Consider the following 14080-nt stretch of genomic DNA (forward strand, 5'->3'; position numbering starts at 1 on the left):
CGTGGAGTGGCCCGTTCCCACTATCCTAAACCCCTCCCAGGGTTAGGGAATTGAGACTGCTGAGAGGACTGGGGGGAGCCAAGCCCCCCAAGTCAAATAGAGGCAGGCTATTCAGCTCAGTGTAGTAAAGATGTGAAAAAATGATCTAAGTTATTTCACTGGCCCCTGTTTTTGCTGCTGGGTTTTTACAGTATCCGGGCTGGGGGGCTGTCTGGGCTTTTGCCCCCTCTGGCTCCAGGGTCCCTGCCATGCCCAGAGCACGGAGGAGGATGGTCCCAGGTGCTGGGTCAGGGGATCCTAGGCGGGGGAGGTGTGGGGTCCCGCTGGGGGGCAGGAGTGGAGCCTCAGGCAGGCACTGAGGGACTGTCCCTTTGGAGGTCCCGGACAGGCAGTGAAGGTCTGGTGGGAGGTTACCAGGCAGGTGGGATGGCGGGGTTCCTGGGGGGGTCCCAGGCTGGCAGGCGTCCGTGGGGATCCCTGACTGGTGGGGAGTTCTTGGGGGGAGTTTCTGGGGAGGGGCCTGGGGGCTGGCCCGTGGCAGGCAGTGAGGGTTACAGGGGGTCTCTGGCTAGGGAGGTATCGGGGAGGGGTCCTGGGAGTGTCTGGGGGGGGTCCATGAGTGGGGGCTGCTTCCTGCCACACTCCTCACTAATCAGCTGGTGCTGGACTCCCAGCTCCGAGGGCGGCCGGTATCCCCTGGCCACAGACAATCACCACCCTCGTGTCACCCACCCACCTGGCCATTGGGGCCTCTGGGCCGTACCCCGGCCTCTGATGTCAGGCAGGAGGGTCTCTCCACCCACACAGGGTGAGGAGGGGGACTCTGGATTGGCTGCACCGATCTGGACCTGTGGTACCACGAGCCTGGGGAACTCCCTGCCATGGGACCCCGCGAGCACACGCTGGCCTCCAGCCGGATCAGGGACACCCAGCCCGTGGCAGGGCTCAGCCACCTCGCCACAATAGGGATCAGGAAGAACCATGGTGGGGGAGATGGGAGGATGCCCCTCCCCCTGTTTCCCAGCTTTTCCCATAACCCCATGAGAAGCAGTAATCAGCTTCAGGTTACTCAGGTTACTCTGCATCCGAAGAAGTGGGTTGTAGCCCACGAAAGCTTATGCTCTAATAAATTTGTTAGTCTCTAAGGTGCCACAAGTACTCCTGTTCTTCTTGCGGATACAGACTAACACAGCTGCTACTCTGAAACCTGTCAGGGGAAACTGAGGCACAGAGGGGCAAACGTCCCCCAGAGTGAGACACCAAGGATTAGAACCCAGGCATCCTGGCTGCCATTCCCCCCGCCCCCTCCTCTAACCACTAGACCCCACTGTCGCCCCAGAGCCAGGAGAGAACCCAGGAGTCAGCTGAGGCCTGGCCTGGCTTGATGCCCAGGGATGGCCTCTAGGTCCCTCCTGTTCCTTTCCTGTCCTTGCAGCAGGCACAGGGCAGTCCCATCTCCTCCCCACTTCAAATGAGAGCAGGGGGCGATCAGACCTTGAAAAAGGCCCAGGGCATCATCGGTCCTCCTAGCCTCCCCTCCGCATGGGACCCGTGCTCCAGATTTGTTAGCAAGATTAAAGGGGATGAGAGAGACAATGCCAGCTAGGCACCCTCCCTGACAGGCAGCCAGGGAGAGAACCCAGGAGTCCTGGCTCCCAGCCCCACTCCCCTCCCAGAGCCGGGGAGAGAACCCAAGCGTCCTGGCTCCCAGCCCCCCTGCTCTAACACACCAGCCCCCACTCCCCTCCCAGAGCCCGAGAGAGAACCCAGGCGTCCTGGCTCCCAGCCCCCCTGCTCTAACCACCAGCCCCCACTCCCCTCCCCAAGCCGGGGAGAGAACCCAGGCGTCCTGGCGCCCAGCCCAGGACTTGCAAACAGCCCGGTCCCTCCCCTTCCTCTGACCAGCAGCTCCTGGTGAGGCGCTGGGAGGTGTTTTGGCCCCAGCTCCTCGGGCTGCGGACCGGCTCCGGGCCAGCGATCGCGGTTCGGGCCGGGTCTGAGCGCCGCAGCCCGGGCGGTGTTTGCAGACACAGGAAGGGGCTGGAGCAGCTGGGAGCGGTGGGTGCCGGGAGGAAGGAGGCAGGAGCCGGGAGAACAAAGCCCGGAGCTCGGAGGGGCGCAGCTGGCAGCCAGGTGGGGACAGAGCCTGGTGGGGGGGTCCCCCTTTGCTGGGGGGGTGTCAGGAGGGGAAGGTCTGTGGGGCAGGTTGGGGGTTGAACTGTCTCTGTGCAGCCAGGAAAGGGGGGAGGAGGGGAGTTAATTGGGTCCTGTCCCTGTTTGTGCCACTTGCCTCTCACCCCCTGATACAAATTCTCTCTAGTTCTGCCCCTTTTCTCTCTCAGTATCTCACACCTGGGTTTAAAATCCGGGGAGATCCCCCCCTTTCCCCTCCAATCATCAGCTCTCTGGTCTCCCCCGATTCCCCCTTGTTCTCTCCATAATCCTCAAATGTCCATTTAAAATCTCCGCTGATTTGGGGGGGTCCCCACCCACTGTACCTGCAGCGATTTGTCCTGGGCCCCGTGGGAAATTGTTGCCCTGAGTCGTTCCCCCAAAGGGGTCGGGGGGGCTGTTTGTGGGAGCCCTGAGAACCGGCTGCCTCTGAGGTGGGGGGGCTGTTCTCTGCCAGGGCAGGGAAGGGGGGGAGCACGTGTCCCCCATGGGGATGGCCCAGACCCCGTTACACAATCCCCCGAACTGCCGACACAGTCGCCCCCAGCCACCTGCCCATCCCCCACTGCTGCCCTCTTCCCTCATCCAGGGACCTTCCAGCTCCCCCTCCCCGGCCCCCTTCAAACTGGTCCCCCCCAGGGCTCCCTGCGGCCCGTGTGAATGGTGGAGGGGGGGGGGAGCCATCACTTTGTGTTTATGTATTGGACAATCATATAAAATCCAGTCCAACAGTCCCCCTTTTCCACTAGTTGGTTAATAGCAATATAAAATCCCCTCAGATCTTGGTGTTTTTCTCTTGTGTTATCAATTGTGTAGTTTGTGACACATTTTCTCTGCAGATCTCAAAGATTGATATAAAATACCCTAAACATTTGCCCCACTTTCTCTCTAGCTCTCTATTACTAGTTTTGCTCTGTTAAAATGTTTGCCGATGAAAGAGACTAGCTACATATTCAATAGACATTAAAGCCAGAGGCCTCCCCCTGTTTGGGGGATCAATGGTTCCCAGCTGGTAACAGGAGGGTTGGCTGGACCCTTTTCTTTTCTCCAGCCGGCACGGGATGAGGAGGTCTCTCTGAGTGCAGTATGGGTCCAGAAGTATCCCAAACCCCATGACAAATGGTCTTTATCAGGGGTCACTTCCCACAGTGCTAAGATGCAGCCACCTCTGGGGTGGATCCATGGTGGCCATTATTTACATGTCTTCAGTATTTTGGCCCTCCATTCTCCTATTAAAGATGCACCCCCCAGGGCTCCCTCTGCCTGTGTGAGTGGCCGGCCGAGGCTGGTGATAACTTTCTATCCACTTATCAGACACTGAGAGGTGAAACCACCAGCAGATTTTTGCTTCTCTTCCCTCTGGAAAACTGCAGGAACTTCCGGTTCTGTAGGGAAAATTCTTCCTGAGTCCTTGTCCTAGATCTGGGGGGGAGGGAGGTGGGAAGGGGGTTAGGATCCCACACAGTGATCTGCTGAAGAGGATTCTGGCCTCCTCCTTTCTGAACTGTGCTTCTGGTGTCATTGAGAGCAGTGTTAATCCAGAGTCACTGCAAGAAAAGACAAGGAGTGACTCCAGATGAACAGTTGGGCAAATGAGATCAGCACCAGTCCCTGTGGTGAGGTGGTTTTATTAGCTGCTCTCCCCACAGAGCTCTGGTTGTTGCTAAAGGAGGGAAGCTGCTCAAACATTCTGTCCCCCTCTGCTCAGGATATGGGGGTTCAGCTTCCTGGGTCAGACGCTGCAGCCTCCGCTGTGATCTGGTTTGGAGGTTGGAGCGGGGCAGGAAATGCACAGGGTGGAGAAAGGGAGGAGGACAGGGGGTGGTAAAGCTGCTGGGATCTGTTTAATATGTGGGTTAGGTTCTAGGAACAGACCCATGAGGTTCGGAGGTGGAAATGCTCTAATTTGTAGAACAGGAAACAACCCACCTAGATGGGGCTGGGAAAACGGACCAGACTCATAGTTCTGGAGCCTGACCCAACTAACCACTGGCTACTATAAGAGATGAAGGGGGCACCCACATGTGAGGTGTAGGGGACATGTCTCTCTTCTTATATCCAACTCCTCACAACAAGGAGCGTGTTGGGCTTCCTTCCCCTGAGCTCTCCCTGCACCCTGCTAGGGGCTCCACCTCCTGTATCAGTCTGTGGCTAGTAGGTGTGTGATGGATCTGCTGGGAGAGACAAGGGGCTCTCTTCCTCCCCTCACCCTGGTGGTTCCTGGATGCTCTGAGCGGGGTGGGGGTGGAGCTTTGTAGACTGCGAGCCATCCAGAGCTTCCATTTGATGGACTCCTCTCCCCCACAAATAGTGGAGCAGCAGGTACTGAGTGTTGGACTCTTGCTCTTTCAGGGGCCGGTGACCTTCGAGGAGGTGGCTGTGTATTTCACCAGGGAAGAGTGGGCTCTGCTGGACCCCGCTCAGAGAGCCCTCTACAGAGCCATCATGCAGGAGAACTATGAGAATGTGACCTCGCTGGGTAAGGATTCCCGTCCCCTCGGTTCTTGGAAGGGGAAATGGCGAAATAAGGTTCACGTCACCCTCACAATGCAACTTGTACTCTGCCCTGTTTCAGCATCACCCATACTAACACTGTCCCCTCCCCCGCTACACGGCACTGTGGGAACAGAGCACAGGAGCAGTTTAGCACAATGTCAAATATCTTTTCTTTCTTACAGTAAAACTGGGGTTTGGGTCCCGCATAAAGAAAAGAAGCTTCCAAGCTGGGATAGTTTGTTAATCTTTGCACCACCCTTAGAGAACCATTCCCTGCGGCTCTTACCAGCTGCAAGGATGGGGGCAGAGTTAAGGTGGCAATGCAGGGATGGTGTGTACATTTACTGTTCATTTTCTGGTTTTCAGAGGTTTAAGTTTAGCACCGTCCATATGGTCAAAGGCAGGAGGCACCACTGGGCAACCTTAACCCTGCAGTAAAATAGTTTCTGGGTATTTAGTTTCCTTTATGTTTTGCAATGGACTTTTTGCCACCTTAACTGTCTCTATATTGAATCTTTTGCCAACGGCGTTCTGTTGGATGGGGTAGTGAGTGTGATTTTGTACAGCTCTGAGCAACAGAGCTATCCTGGCAAAACTTTAAAGAGTAGACCGTGTTAGAGAGTGCCTGTGGATTTTACAGCACTTTAAAATATTCTCAACAGGGAAGCGATAGACACACTCAAAGAATCATAGAAGATTAGGGTTGGAAGGGACTTCAGGAGGTATCTAGTCCAACTCCCTGCTCAAAGCAGGACCAACCCCAACTAAATCATCCCAGCCAGGGCTTTGTCAAGCCGGGCCTTAAAAAACCTCTAAGGAAGGAGATTCCACACACACCCCAGGTAACCCATTCCAGTGCTTCACCACCCTCCTAGTGACATAGTGTTTCCTAATATCCAACCTAGACCTACCCCACTGCAACTTGAGACCATTGCTCCTTGTTCTGTCATCTGCCACCACTGAGAACAGCTGAGCGCCATCCTCTTTGGAACCCCCTTCAGGTAGTTGAAGGCTGCTATCAAATCCCCCCTCACTCTTCTCTTCTGCAGACTAAATAAGCCCAGTACCCTCAGCCTCTCCTCATAAGTCATGTGCCCCAGCCCCCGAATCATTTTCATTGCCATCCGCTGGACTCTTTCCAATTTGTCCACATCCTTTCGAACCAGGGATTGGTCCTGCTTTGAGTAGGGGGTTGGACTAGATGACCTCCTGAGGTCCCTTCCAACCCTGAGATTCTATGATTCTATGATGGCTTTGATCTTTCAGAAATCTATGCAAAATCGGACGACCCTGTCCGGTTTCAGGACCAAGACGTTTGGGCTCCGCCATTCGCTTCACAATTCTTTGACCACCCCCATCTCGAGCCTTGCCTCCAGTTCCTGGCGGACGGCAGTCCATGTCTTCTGGGGAAGAGGCTGATGGTCTCCCTCACTCTCTGCCTGGGAGGTGGGAGGGGTGTTGCAGTGTGTGGCTCATGATGTTGGTCCATCCGGGACGGGTTGACAAGACATCCAGGAAGTCCTGCAGGAGGTATTGTAACTGCTCTCGTTGAATGGAGCTAAGGCCTTTTCCCAGTACTGTTGGGTTTGGTCCAAGGGGTTCTCCCACTCTAGGCCCCAGTTCAGCTTCCGGGGGCAGGGGAGAGGGGCAATGAATAAGGCCTCCTTGGTCTTCCAGGGTTTCCATAAGTTCACATGGTATGTACACACCTCTTTCCTTCGCCCTGGCAACCTAATCTTGTAGTCTTCTGGCCCTACCTGGCGGGACATCTCAAAGGGGCCCTGCCATTTGACCAAGAGTGTTGATTCGGTAGAGGGCAACAAGACTAAGCCCCAGTCCCCTGGCTCGAAGCTGTGTACCTTCATTCCCTTGTTGCGTTGTTGTTCCTGGGTGTATCAGGGTTTCCTGTGTGAGGGCTCCCAAGGCCCAGAGTTGCTCTCGGAGTCGTAACACATATTGGGCGGTCCCTAGGACCCATGTCTCTTGCGTCTTCCAGTCTTCTCTCAGGAGCTCGAGGTTGCCTTCCACAGAGGAGCTCAAAAGAGGAGAACCCAGTTGAGGCTTGGGGAACCTCCCATATGGCGAAGAGTAGGGCGGACAGGAGTGAGTCCCAATGACGGGGATTGTCCTCTACAAATGTGCACAGCATTGACTTCAGAGTGCCGTTAAAACGCTCAATTAAGCCATCTGTTTGAGGGTGATATACTAACGTCCTGAGAGTTCAAATATTCAGGAGGCGGCGCAATGCCGCTATTAATTTGGAGGACACATTCGTGCCTTGAATAGGTCAAGATTTCCTTGGATATCCCGACCAGAGCGAAAATCTTCACCAGCTCTGTAGCAATGTTAGGGGCCGTGGCTGTCCCTGCGTGGCGTAATGGCCTGAGATATGGCCGTACTCCAGTGCAGGACTGCATGGCCTAGTGGCCAGAGTCAGTACAGCAGCTCTCGAGTGCAAGGCTGCATGGCCTTGTGGCCAGATCTGGGGGCTGCCGCCAAAGTGGGGATGGCAGGTAGGGTAGGGGGACCCGGGCCCACCCGACCCAACCGGGTCCCAGCCGAGGGCCCTAACAGTGGTGGAGTGGTCTGCCACTGGGTCAGCAGGGAATCCAGCCGCAACATGCCGACCTTACACAGGTGGGAGATACCACTCACTCCACCTCCCTCAGCCACTTCCTCCCATGCTTCCTGGAGCTTCAGTCCTCCGGGCTCCGCAGCGCAGGTAACTCCCTGGGACTCTGACTCCAGCTGGACAGCTATAGGCAACAGCTCTCTGGTTTGGCTCTTGAGATATTTGGCTCCCGCAGACAAGGGTTGTAATGGCTTCTGGGCTGGGGCATTCACCAAGCATCCTTCCTCCTTGGCGGTCAGGTTTGGGAGTGTTTCTATCTCTTGCCAGGGCATCCAAGGCTGGTGGATGCCAGAATGTGCCTGGGGTGTAAGAAGCAGGCTGCTGGATTCAGAGCTGCTGATCCAGGGTGACTTATCACTCAGACACTCAGTGCATCCTTGAATGCTGGCTGGGAGCATCCAGACAGGGGAGCTCCAGCAGCAGAACATTGAAAGTCACTCAGCATTACAGATGATACAACTCACTGGTCTGATTGCAACCAAGAACGTGAACATGGCCTGGGTTGGTAAAGAAACTTTTCAAGACATGGAGAGTCTCGTTCCCCCAGCCCCATCTGCAGTAGCCACAATCTCTCTTCTCTGCAGGCTCCTTCGATCTTGGGGTCCATCATTCCCGAAGTCACCTGGCCTGATTCTGATTTTTCACATTCTGCTTGTCCAGATGAATCAGAGCCTGTTGCTCCTGAATTATAGCGGCTAATTTCCCAGCATTCTCCACACCCAGAGATTTTCCTACTCCCTCCCATTACAGTGGACTCACTAGATTCCCTAATGCCGCAGTATGTGCTTTCCTGACATCTAGCACTGCTGAGATCCTGCATTCAGTAATATCCCTGCCCTTCCTGTTCCCTTTCTCCACCGAACCCCACCAGCCCATGCTTACTGTTCCCAGCTTCCCCAGGACTCTCTCATTGTCTCTGGACCTCTCTGTCAGCAAGAAGCAGTGCCAGGGAGACTTGCCCTCTGTCTGGAGACTTCAATTTCTGGGACATGGATTTATCTTCTGTGTTTTTAGGAGACTCTTTGAAATTGAGTGTCTGTGACATTAACCACAGTACAATCTGGACTGTTGAACAGCTGTTTCCCCTCAGTTCCCCAAGTTGGGGTGACTTTTACACTGCCCTATGGTGAGAACAGAACAAAGGGGGAGAGAGGAGCCATCATGAGAAATCCCCTAGCTACCACCTGAGCTGGAACAAGGGCTGTACCAGGGGAAAGGATTGGGCCCAGACTAGGAAAGTGTCCAGTCTGTGAAAGAAATTTATTGAAACATCTCTGAGGATGAGATTTTATCTGTATACAGTTTTATTACTGTACTAAGCTTAGACTTGTGTGTTTTATTTTATTTTGCTTGGTAATTCACTTTGTTCTGCCTACTATTACTTGGAACCACTTACATCCTACTTTCGGTATTTAATGAAATCGCTTTTTACTTATTAATTTACCCAGAGTATGTATTAATACCTGGGGGGGGGGGCAAACAGCTGTGCATATCTCTCTATCAGTGTTATAGAGGACGAACAATTTATGAGTTTACCCTGTATAAGCTTTATACAGGGTAAAACGGATTTATTTGGGGTTTAGACCCCATTGGGAGTTGGGCATCTGAGTGTTAAAGACAAGAACACTTCTGTGAGCTGTTTTCAGTTAAGTCTGCAGCTTTGGGGCTCATAGTTCAGACGCTGGATCTGTGTTGGAGCAGACGGGCGTGTCTGGCTCAGCAAGACAGGGTTCTGGAGTCCCGAGCTGGCAGGGAAAGCAGGGGCAGAAGTAGTCTTGGCACATCAGTTGGCAGCTCCCAAGGGGTTTCTGTGATCCAACCCATCACAGCAACTTGTAACTTAACAAGCTAAAATGGATTCAAAGCAAATGCCTTTCTCTCACCGTATCTTGTGACAGGCTGGGTTTCCGATCAGCCAGGACTCACCATCCCCACAAGCTCAGTTCTTCAGGAGTTGTTGATTTTGTGAGCAAGGAAAAAAAAAGGGGGGGGGGGAAGAGAGTCTCAAATTTGTTCATCACTTTGTTCTGGAAACATCTTCACTTTTTAGCTGTCATGATGACTAGCTGTCTGTTGTGGATGTGAACTTCAAGCAGCCCTGGTAATGGAAAGTAAATTTCTTGTTCACACCTCCCCACTACCAGAGAATGGCCATTTAACCAAGCGATAGCCTTGCTCTCTGAGGAACAGGTCTGTGCGTGTTCCCCAGAATTGTAACATATTTTCGGGAATATCATACATTAAAATCTCATAACTTTACATACATAGTGTTGCTACACATATTATAACAGGACAACAATGTTCAGTGGATTATGAATTTTAAACGAAACCTCAAAAAGGCATACTTTGTACTAAATATAATTTTGTAAAATAGTGAATATATGTGTCTATCTGTGTGAGTTCTCAGCAGATATGTGGGTAGTTCAGTCCCTCATCATCAGTGTTCTCCATCTTTGAGGACCTGGAGAGCTGGCCCTGGGATTTTATTGGTTTACAAAGAACTGGAGTTAAATTAATAGACAATTTTTTATGACAAAGTCTTATGAATTTCCCCAATCTCATTTTTTTCCTTTCATCTGAGCAGGGTTTCCAGTTTCCAAACCTGATGTGATCTCCCAGCTGGAACAGGGGGAAGAACCGTGGGTCCCAGACCTCCAGGGTTCAGAGGAAAGAGAGATCCTGAGAGCTGCCTGCACAGACAAAGACACATTAAACCAACTCAGAATCTGTAAGTGGCTGAAATAAACATCTGGGATCCCCTACAAAGACCTTGGGAGCTCTCTTAGTTCAGGATTGTCCCCAGCAGATGTGGTATCCTGAGTGCAGAGATAGCACAGGGCTTCCTACAGATTTTAGCTGACACCTGGCATTAGCTTCCTCCCTTCCCACTGAGAATTTGGATGGGATGTGAAGGCTGAATTAATCACCTCCTCTCTCCCATTTGGGGGAAGAGTTTGAGGGGAGTTCAGTTCCTGATATTTATTTGACCTCTCTCCAGCACTTTTTTTGGTTTGCTCTTCCCTTTTCCATCCCTGTTTGAGGTTTCTGTCTCTATCACGGCAGGTGACGCGATGCTACGTGAGACTAAGGAGCAGAAGTCTCAGCAGGAAGATGCTGAGCGAGTGGATAAACACGGAGCATTATCGCAAAGATCGGAAAGGAATGTGTCCAGGAGTCACAAGCAGGGAAAATCCTGTGAGATTCAGCACAGACCAGAGAGAGAGCAGGGAAACCAGCCAGGGGAGAAATTGGGTACATTAATTTACTGTCGGGGAACTCAGAAGGACCTCAAGGAAACCACAGCCCAGCAGGAAATCCTCAGGGGAAAGAGAAAAAATACATGCAGTGAGTGTGGGAAAACCTTTAGTTGCTGCTCAGCCCTTATTAAACATCAGAGAATTCACACAGGTGAGAAACCTTATGAATGCAGCGAGTGCGGGAAAACCTTCACTCAGAACTCAAACCTCATTAGACATCAGAGGGTCCACACAGGGGAGAAACCCTATGAATGCAGCGAGTGCGGGAAAAGATTCACTCACAACTCAAACCTTCTTGTGCACCAGAGACTCCACACAGGGGAGAAACCCTACGAATGCGGCGAGTGCGGGAAAAGATTCACTCACAGCTCAGAACTTACTACGCATCAGAGAATCCACACCGGGGAGAAGCCCTATCAGTGCTGTGAGTGCGGGAAAAGCTTCACGGCCAGCTCAGCCCTTATCACACATCAAAGAATCCACACAGGGGAGAAGCCCTATGAATGCTGCGAGTGCGGGAAAAGCTTCACTGTCTGCTCAGCGCTTATTACACATCATAGAATCCACACGGGAGAGAGACCCTATGAATGCTGCGAGTGCGGGACAAACTTCAGTGACAGCTCAGCCTTTCTTCAACACCAGAGAATCCACACGGGAGAGAGACCCTACGTATGCCGCGAATGTGGGAAAAGCTTCACTCGGAGCTCAGACCTCACCACGCATCAGAGAATCCACACGGGCGAGAGACCCTATGAATGCGGCGAGTGCGGGAAAACCTTCACTCAGAACTCAAACCTCATTGCACACCAGAGAATCCACGCAGACGAGAAACCCTATGAATGCGGGGAGTGCGGGAAAAGCTTCACGCGGAGCTCAAACCTTATTGCGCATCAGAGAATCCACACAAAGGAAAAGCCCTATGAATGCTGTGAGTGCGGGAAAGGCTTCACTGACAACTCAGCTCTTATTACGCATCAGAGGATCCACACAGGTGAGAAACCCTATGAATGCAGTGAGTGCAGGAAATGCTTCACTCAGAGTTCAAACCTCATTGCACATCGGAGAATCCACAAAGGGGAGAGGCCCTACCAGTGTTGTGAGTGTGGGAAAAGCTTCACTCAGAGCTCACAACTTTCTACACATCAGAGGATCCACACAGCAGACACCCTCCGAATGCTGTGAGTGTGGGAAAAGCTTGACTGATTGCTCAGCCCTTCTTAAACATCAGAAAGTTTGCAAGGGAGCTAAACACCATACAAACCTCTAGAGCGACCAACACGTTGTTTTTTTTAATGGTTATGTATCCAATTCTGTCACAGAGGTCATTGATTCTGTGATTTGAATGGACCTCCATTTCAGCAGCTGCCCACCCCCAACACTGAAGCAGTGCCCTTCCCCCCCCCCCCCCCCCCCCCCCCCGGGGCCAGAGCAGGAACCATCACCATCCCGGTGCCGGTGGTAAGCCCATAAGGCCAGAGCAACCCACAGGGCCAGAGTAGTGGCCAGGCTCAGTCAGCCACCAGAGCAAAAGCTGCAGCTAACAGTCACCCCCCCCCACGGGGCTCCAATTGTTATTCCCCCCCGCCAGGGTATTTTCAGTGAAAGACAAGGACAGGTCACAGGTTTCGCTGCATTTCTGTTTATTGCCCGTGTCCTGTCTGTGACTTACTAAAAATACCCATGACAAAAATTTAACCTTCTTACTAGTTTTGCTAGTTCCCATGTGGTAACCATTAAGGCTGCTTGAAGTATTTGCAGCACCGTTATCCCTCAGTCTGTCCAGGTGAGTTGCCCATTTTTGCCTTTTGCGGTTTGCCCTGTTATGGCGTGGACCTGATCGTCCTGTCTATCACCTCCATTGTCCCATGAGTAATGGGAGTGTGTCCCTCTTTCCACAAAACTGGGAGCATCGTATTTATACCCTTCCTCCTATTGCAAAGTTACCGTTACAGTCACCAATGATGCAGCTTGTATCATTCCCAGTTGTTCTTGCGTTGCTCTGGGTTGTGCTTAAGAGCAGTTATTTTGGGATCTTTTTTCATTATATTTAAATGAATTTTAAATGAAGAGAAGCAGGGGGGAAAAATGTCATTTCAGCTTCTGTGACACTGGAAGGAGACGGGGTGACTCAGAGATTCCCTCCTTCCCCATCACCGCAGAACTGTTACCTCCTGTCTGAGCCAGGCAGAGTTTATCTTCTTCACATTCTGTCCCTCCACCTCTCAGAGTGTCATGTGATGCAGTGCTCTCAGCTGTCTGTGCTTGGAGATGACGCTTTGACTTGTTTAATCCTAAATCAGAATCACTATGGCTGGAGATGAAAGTGTGGAAGACCTGGGAGGGGAGTTCAAATGGATTCTAAACACTGTGATCATTTGGAGTTTAAAATCCGTTTCCATCTATTGGCAAAGCCACTTCTGGCAAGGTGGCTGTTTTTTCCCCCCCATTATGAGGATGCTAAAAATTTTGTAAATAACGTAACTCAATATTGAGACAGGGCTGAGTGAAGCAGGTTTGAATGGATCAGAGGAGAATGTGATGGGAGAATCTCTTGTCCTGATTCTGAAATCATCAGATATCCCCTGCTCTGGAATTTCACTTGACAATATTGTCTCCGATGATCTGAGGAGAGAGTTTCACAGTAAGTGACGTGGAACTAGGCAAAATGCCCATCTATTTGGTTCCCAAAGGCTTTGTAACGCAGGCCGTACAGCAAATATCTCCTAGATAATCCCATGAGAAGGGAAATGCTGCCCTTTATCAGACAGCTGTGGAGGAAATAGAAGTGGGGTTGTGAATGAATCGACCGTTTGTAGGTGTTGCAAACATGTATAAAATGGAATCGGTGTTGAAAAATAGCCTGACCACCTCAGCGCCACATTGCTGTGTGCCCGTAAAAATTAAAAATAATAGTCAAAAACCCCCTCCGTGACAAGTCTGGATTTGAGCTAATTTCTTGGGAACCGAGTGGAAAAGGTCTTAGAGAAAAATCCCAACACATCTGAGTTATTAAAAGCAGGATCTTCCCAAAGGCAATTCCTACTTGTTCCTCCAAGAGATGGGTGAAGAAAGTGGGCTGGAGGGAGTCCTACGAATCTGTGGGGGAATCTGATAGCCCCACTGTCAGTTTTCCTTTAATCTCCCCTAACAAACACACACACCCATTATCAATTTTTAAGAGTGACCTACAGTCCACACTTTCATCCCCCCACGCTGTTGGGTACAGACCCTGTGTCTCGGACAGACGGGGTCTTGCTTCTCCATCTTCCCACCAGCAAAGAAGAGAGGCTGAGGTGGGAGGAACACAAAGGGAAAAGGAGACCAAGGTGGCTAGGCAGGAACAGGGGAGATTTTCTTCTTGTCGTTGAAATCCCCCCAAATCTCATTCCTGAAAATCTCCACGGGGGGGGACCTGAAGCCGCCACTGCTCCGTTAACAGCCAAATGGACTCAATGAGTCTGTCACAGAGACTGGTGGCTCCCATCTCCTTCTTTCTCCTCAATGCTCTGAGATACCCACGGTC

The 14080-nt window shown here is 51.8% G+C and overlaps 1 protein-coding gene across 1 annotated transcript; it reads left to right on the forward strand.

Moving 5' to 3' along the window:
* Positions 1-4617: 4617 nt before the first annotated feature.
* LOC112104224 (zinc finger protein 883-like) lies at positions 4618-11818 on the forward strand. Its single transcript, XM_026657850.1, has 3 exons — positions 4618-4651; positions 9885-10028; positions 10364-11818. The coding sequence occupies exons 1-3, from the start codon at positions 4618-4620 to the stop codon at positions 11737-11739; spliced, it is 1554 nt and encodes a 517-aa protein (XP_026513635.1). The 3' UTR covers positions 11740-11818.
* The last annotated feature ends 2262 nt before the right edge of the window (positions 11819-14080 follow it).

This window comes from Terrapene carolina, unplaced genomic scaffold (assembly GCF_002925995.2).
Source record: "Terrapene carolina triunguis isolate 2854851 unplaced genomic scaffold, T_m_triunguis-2.0 Scaffold361, whole genome shotgun sequence".
Lineage (NCBI taxonomy): Eukaryota > Metazoa > Chordata > Testudines > Emydidae > Terrapene > Terrapene triunguis.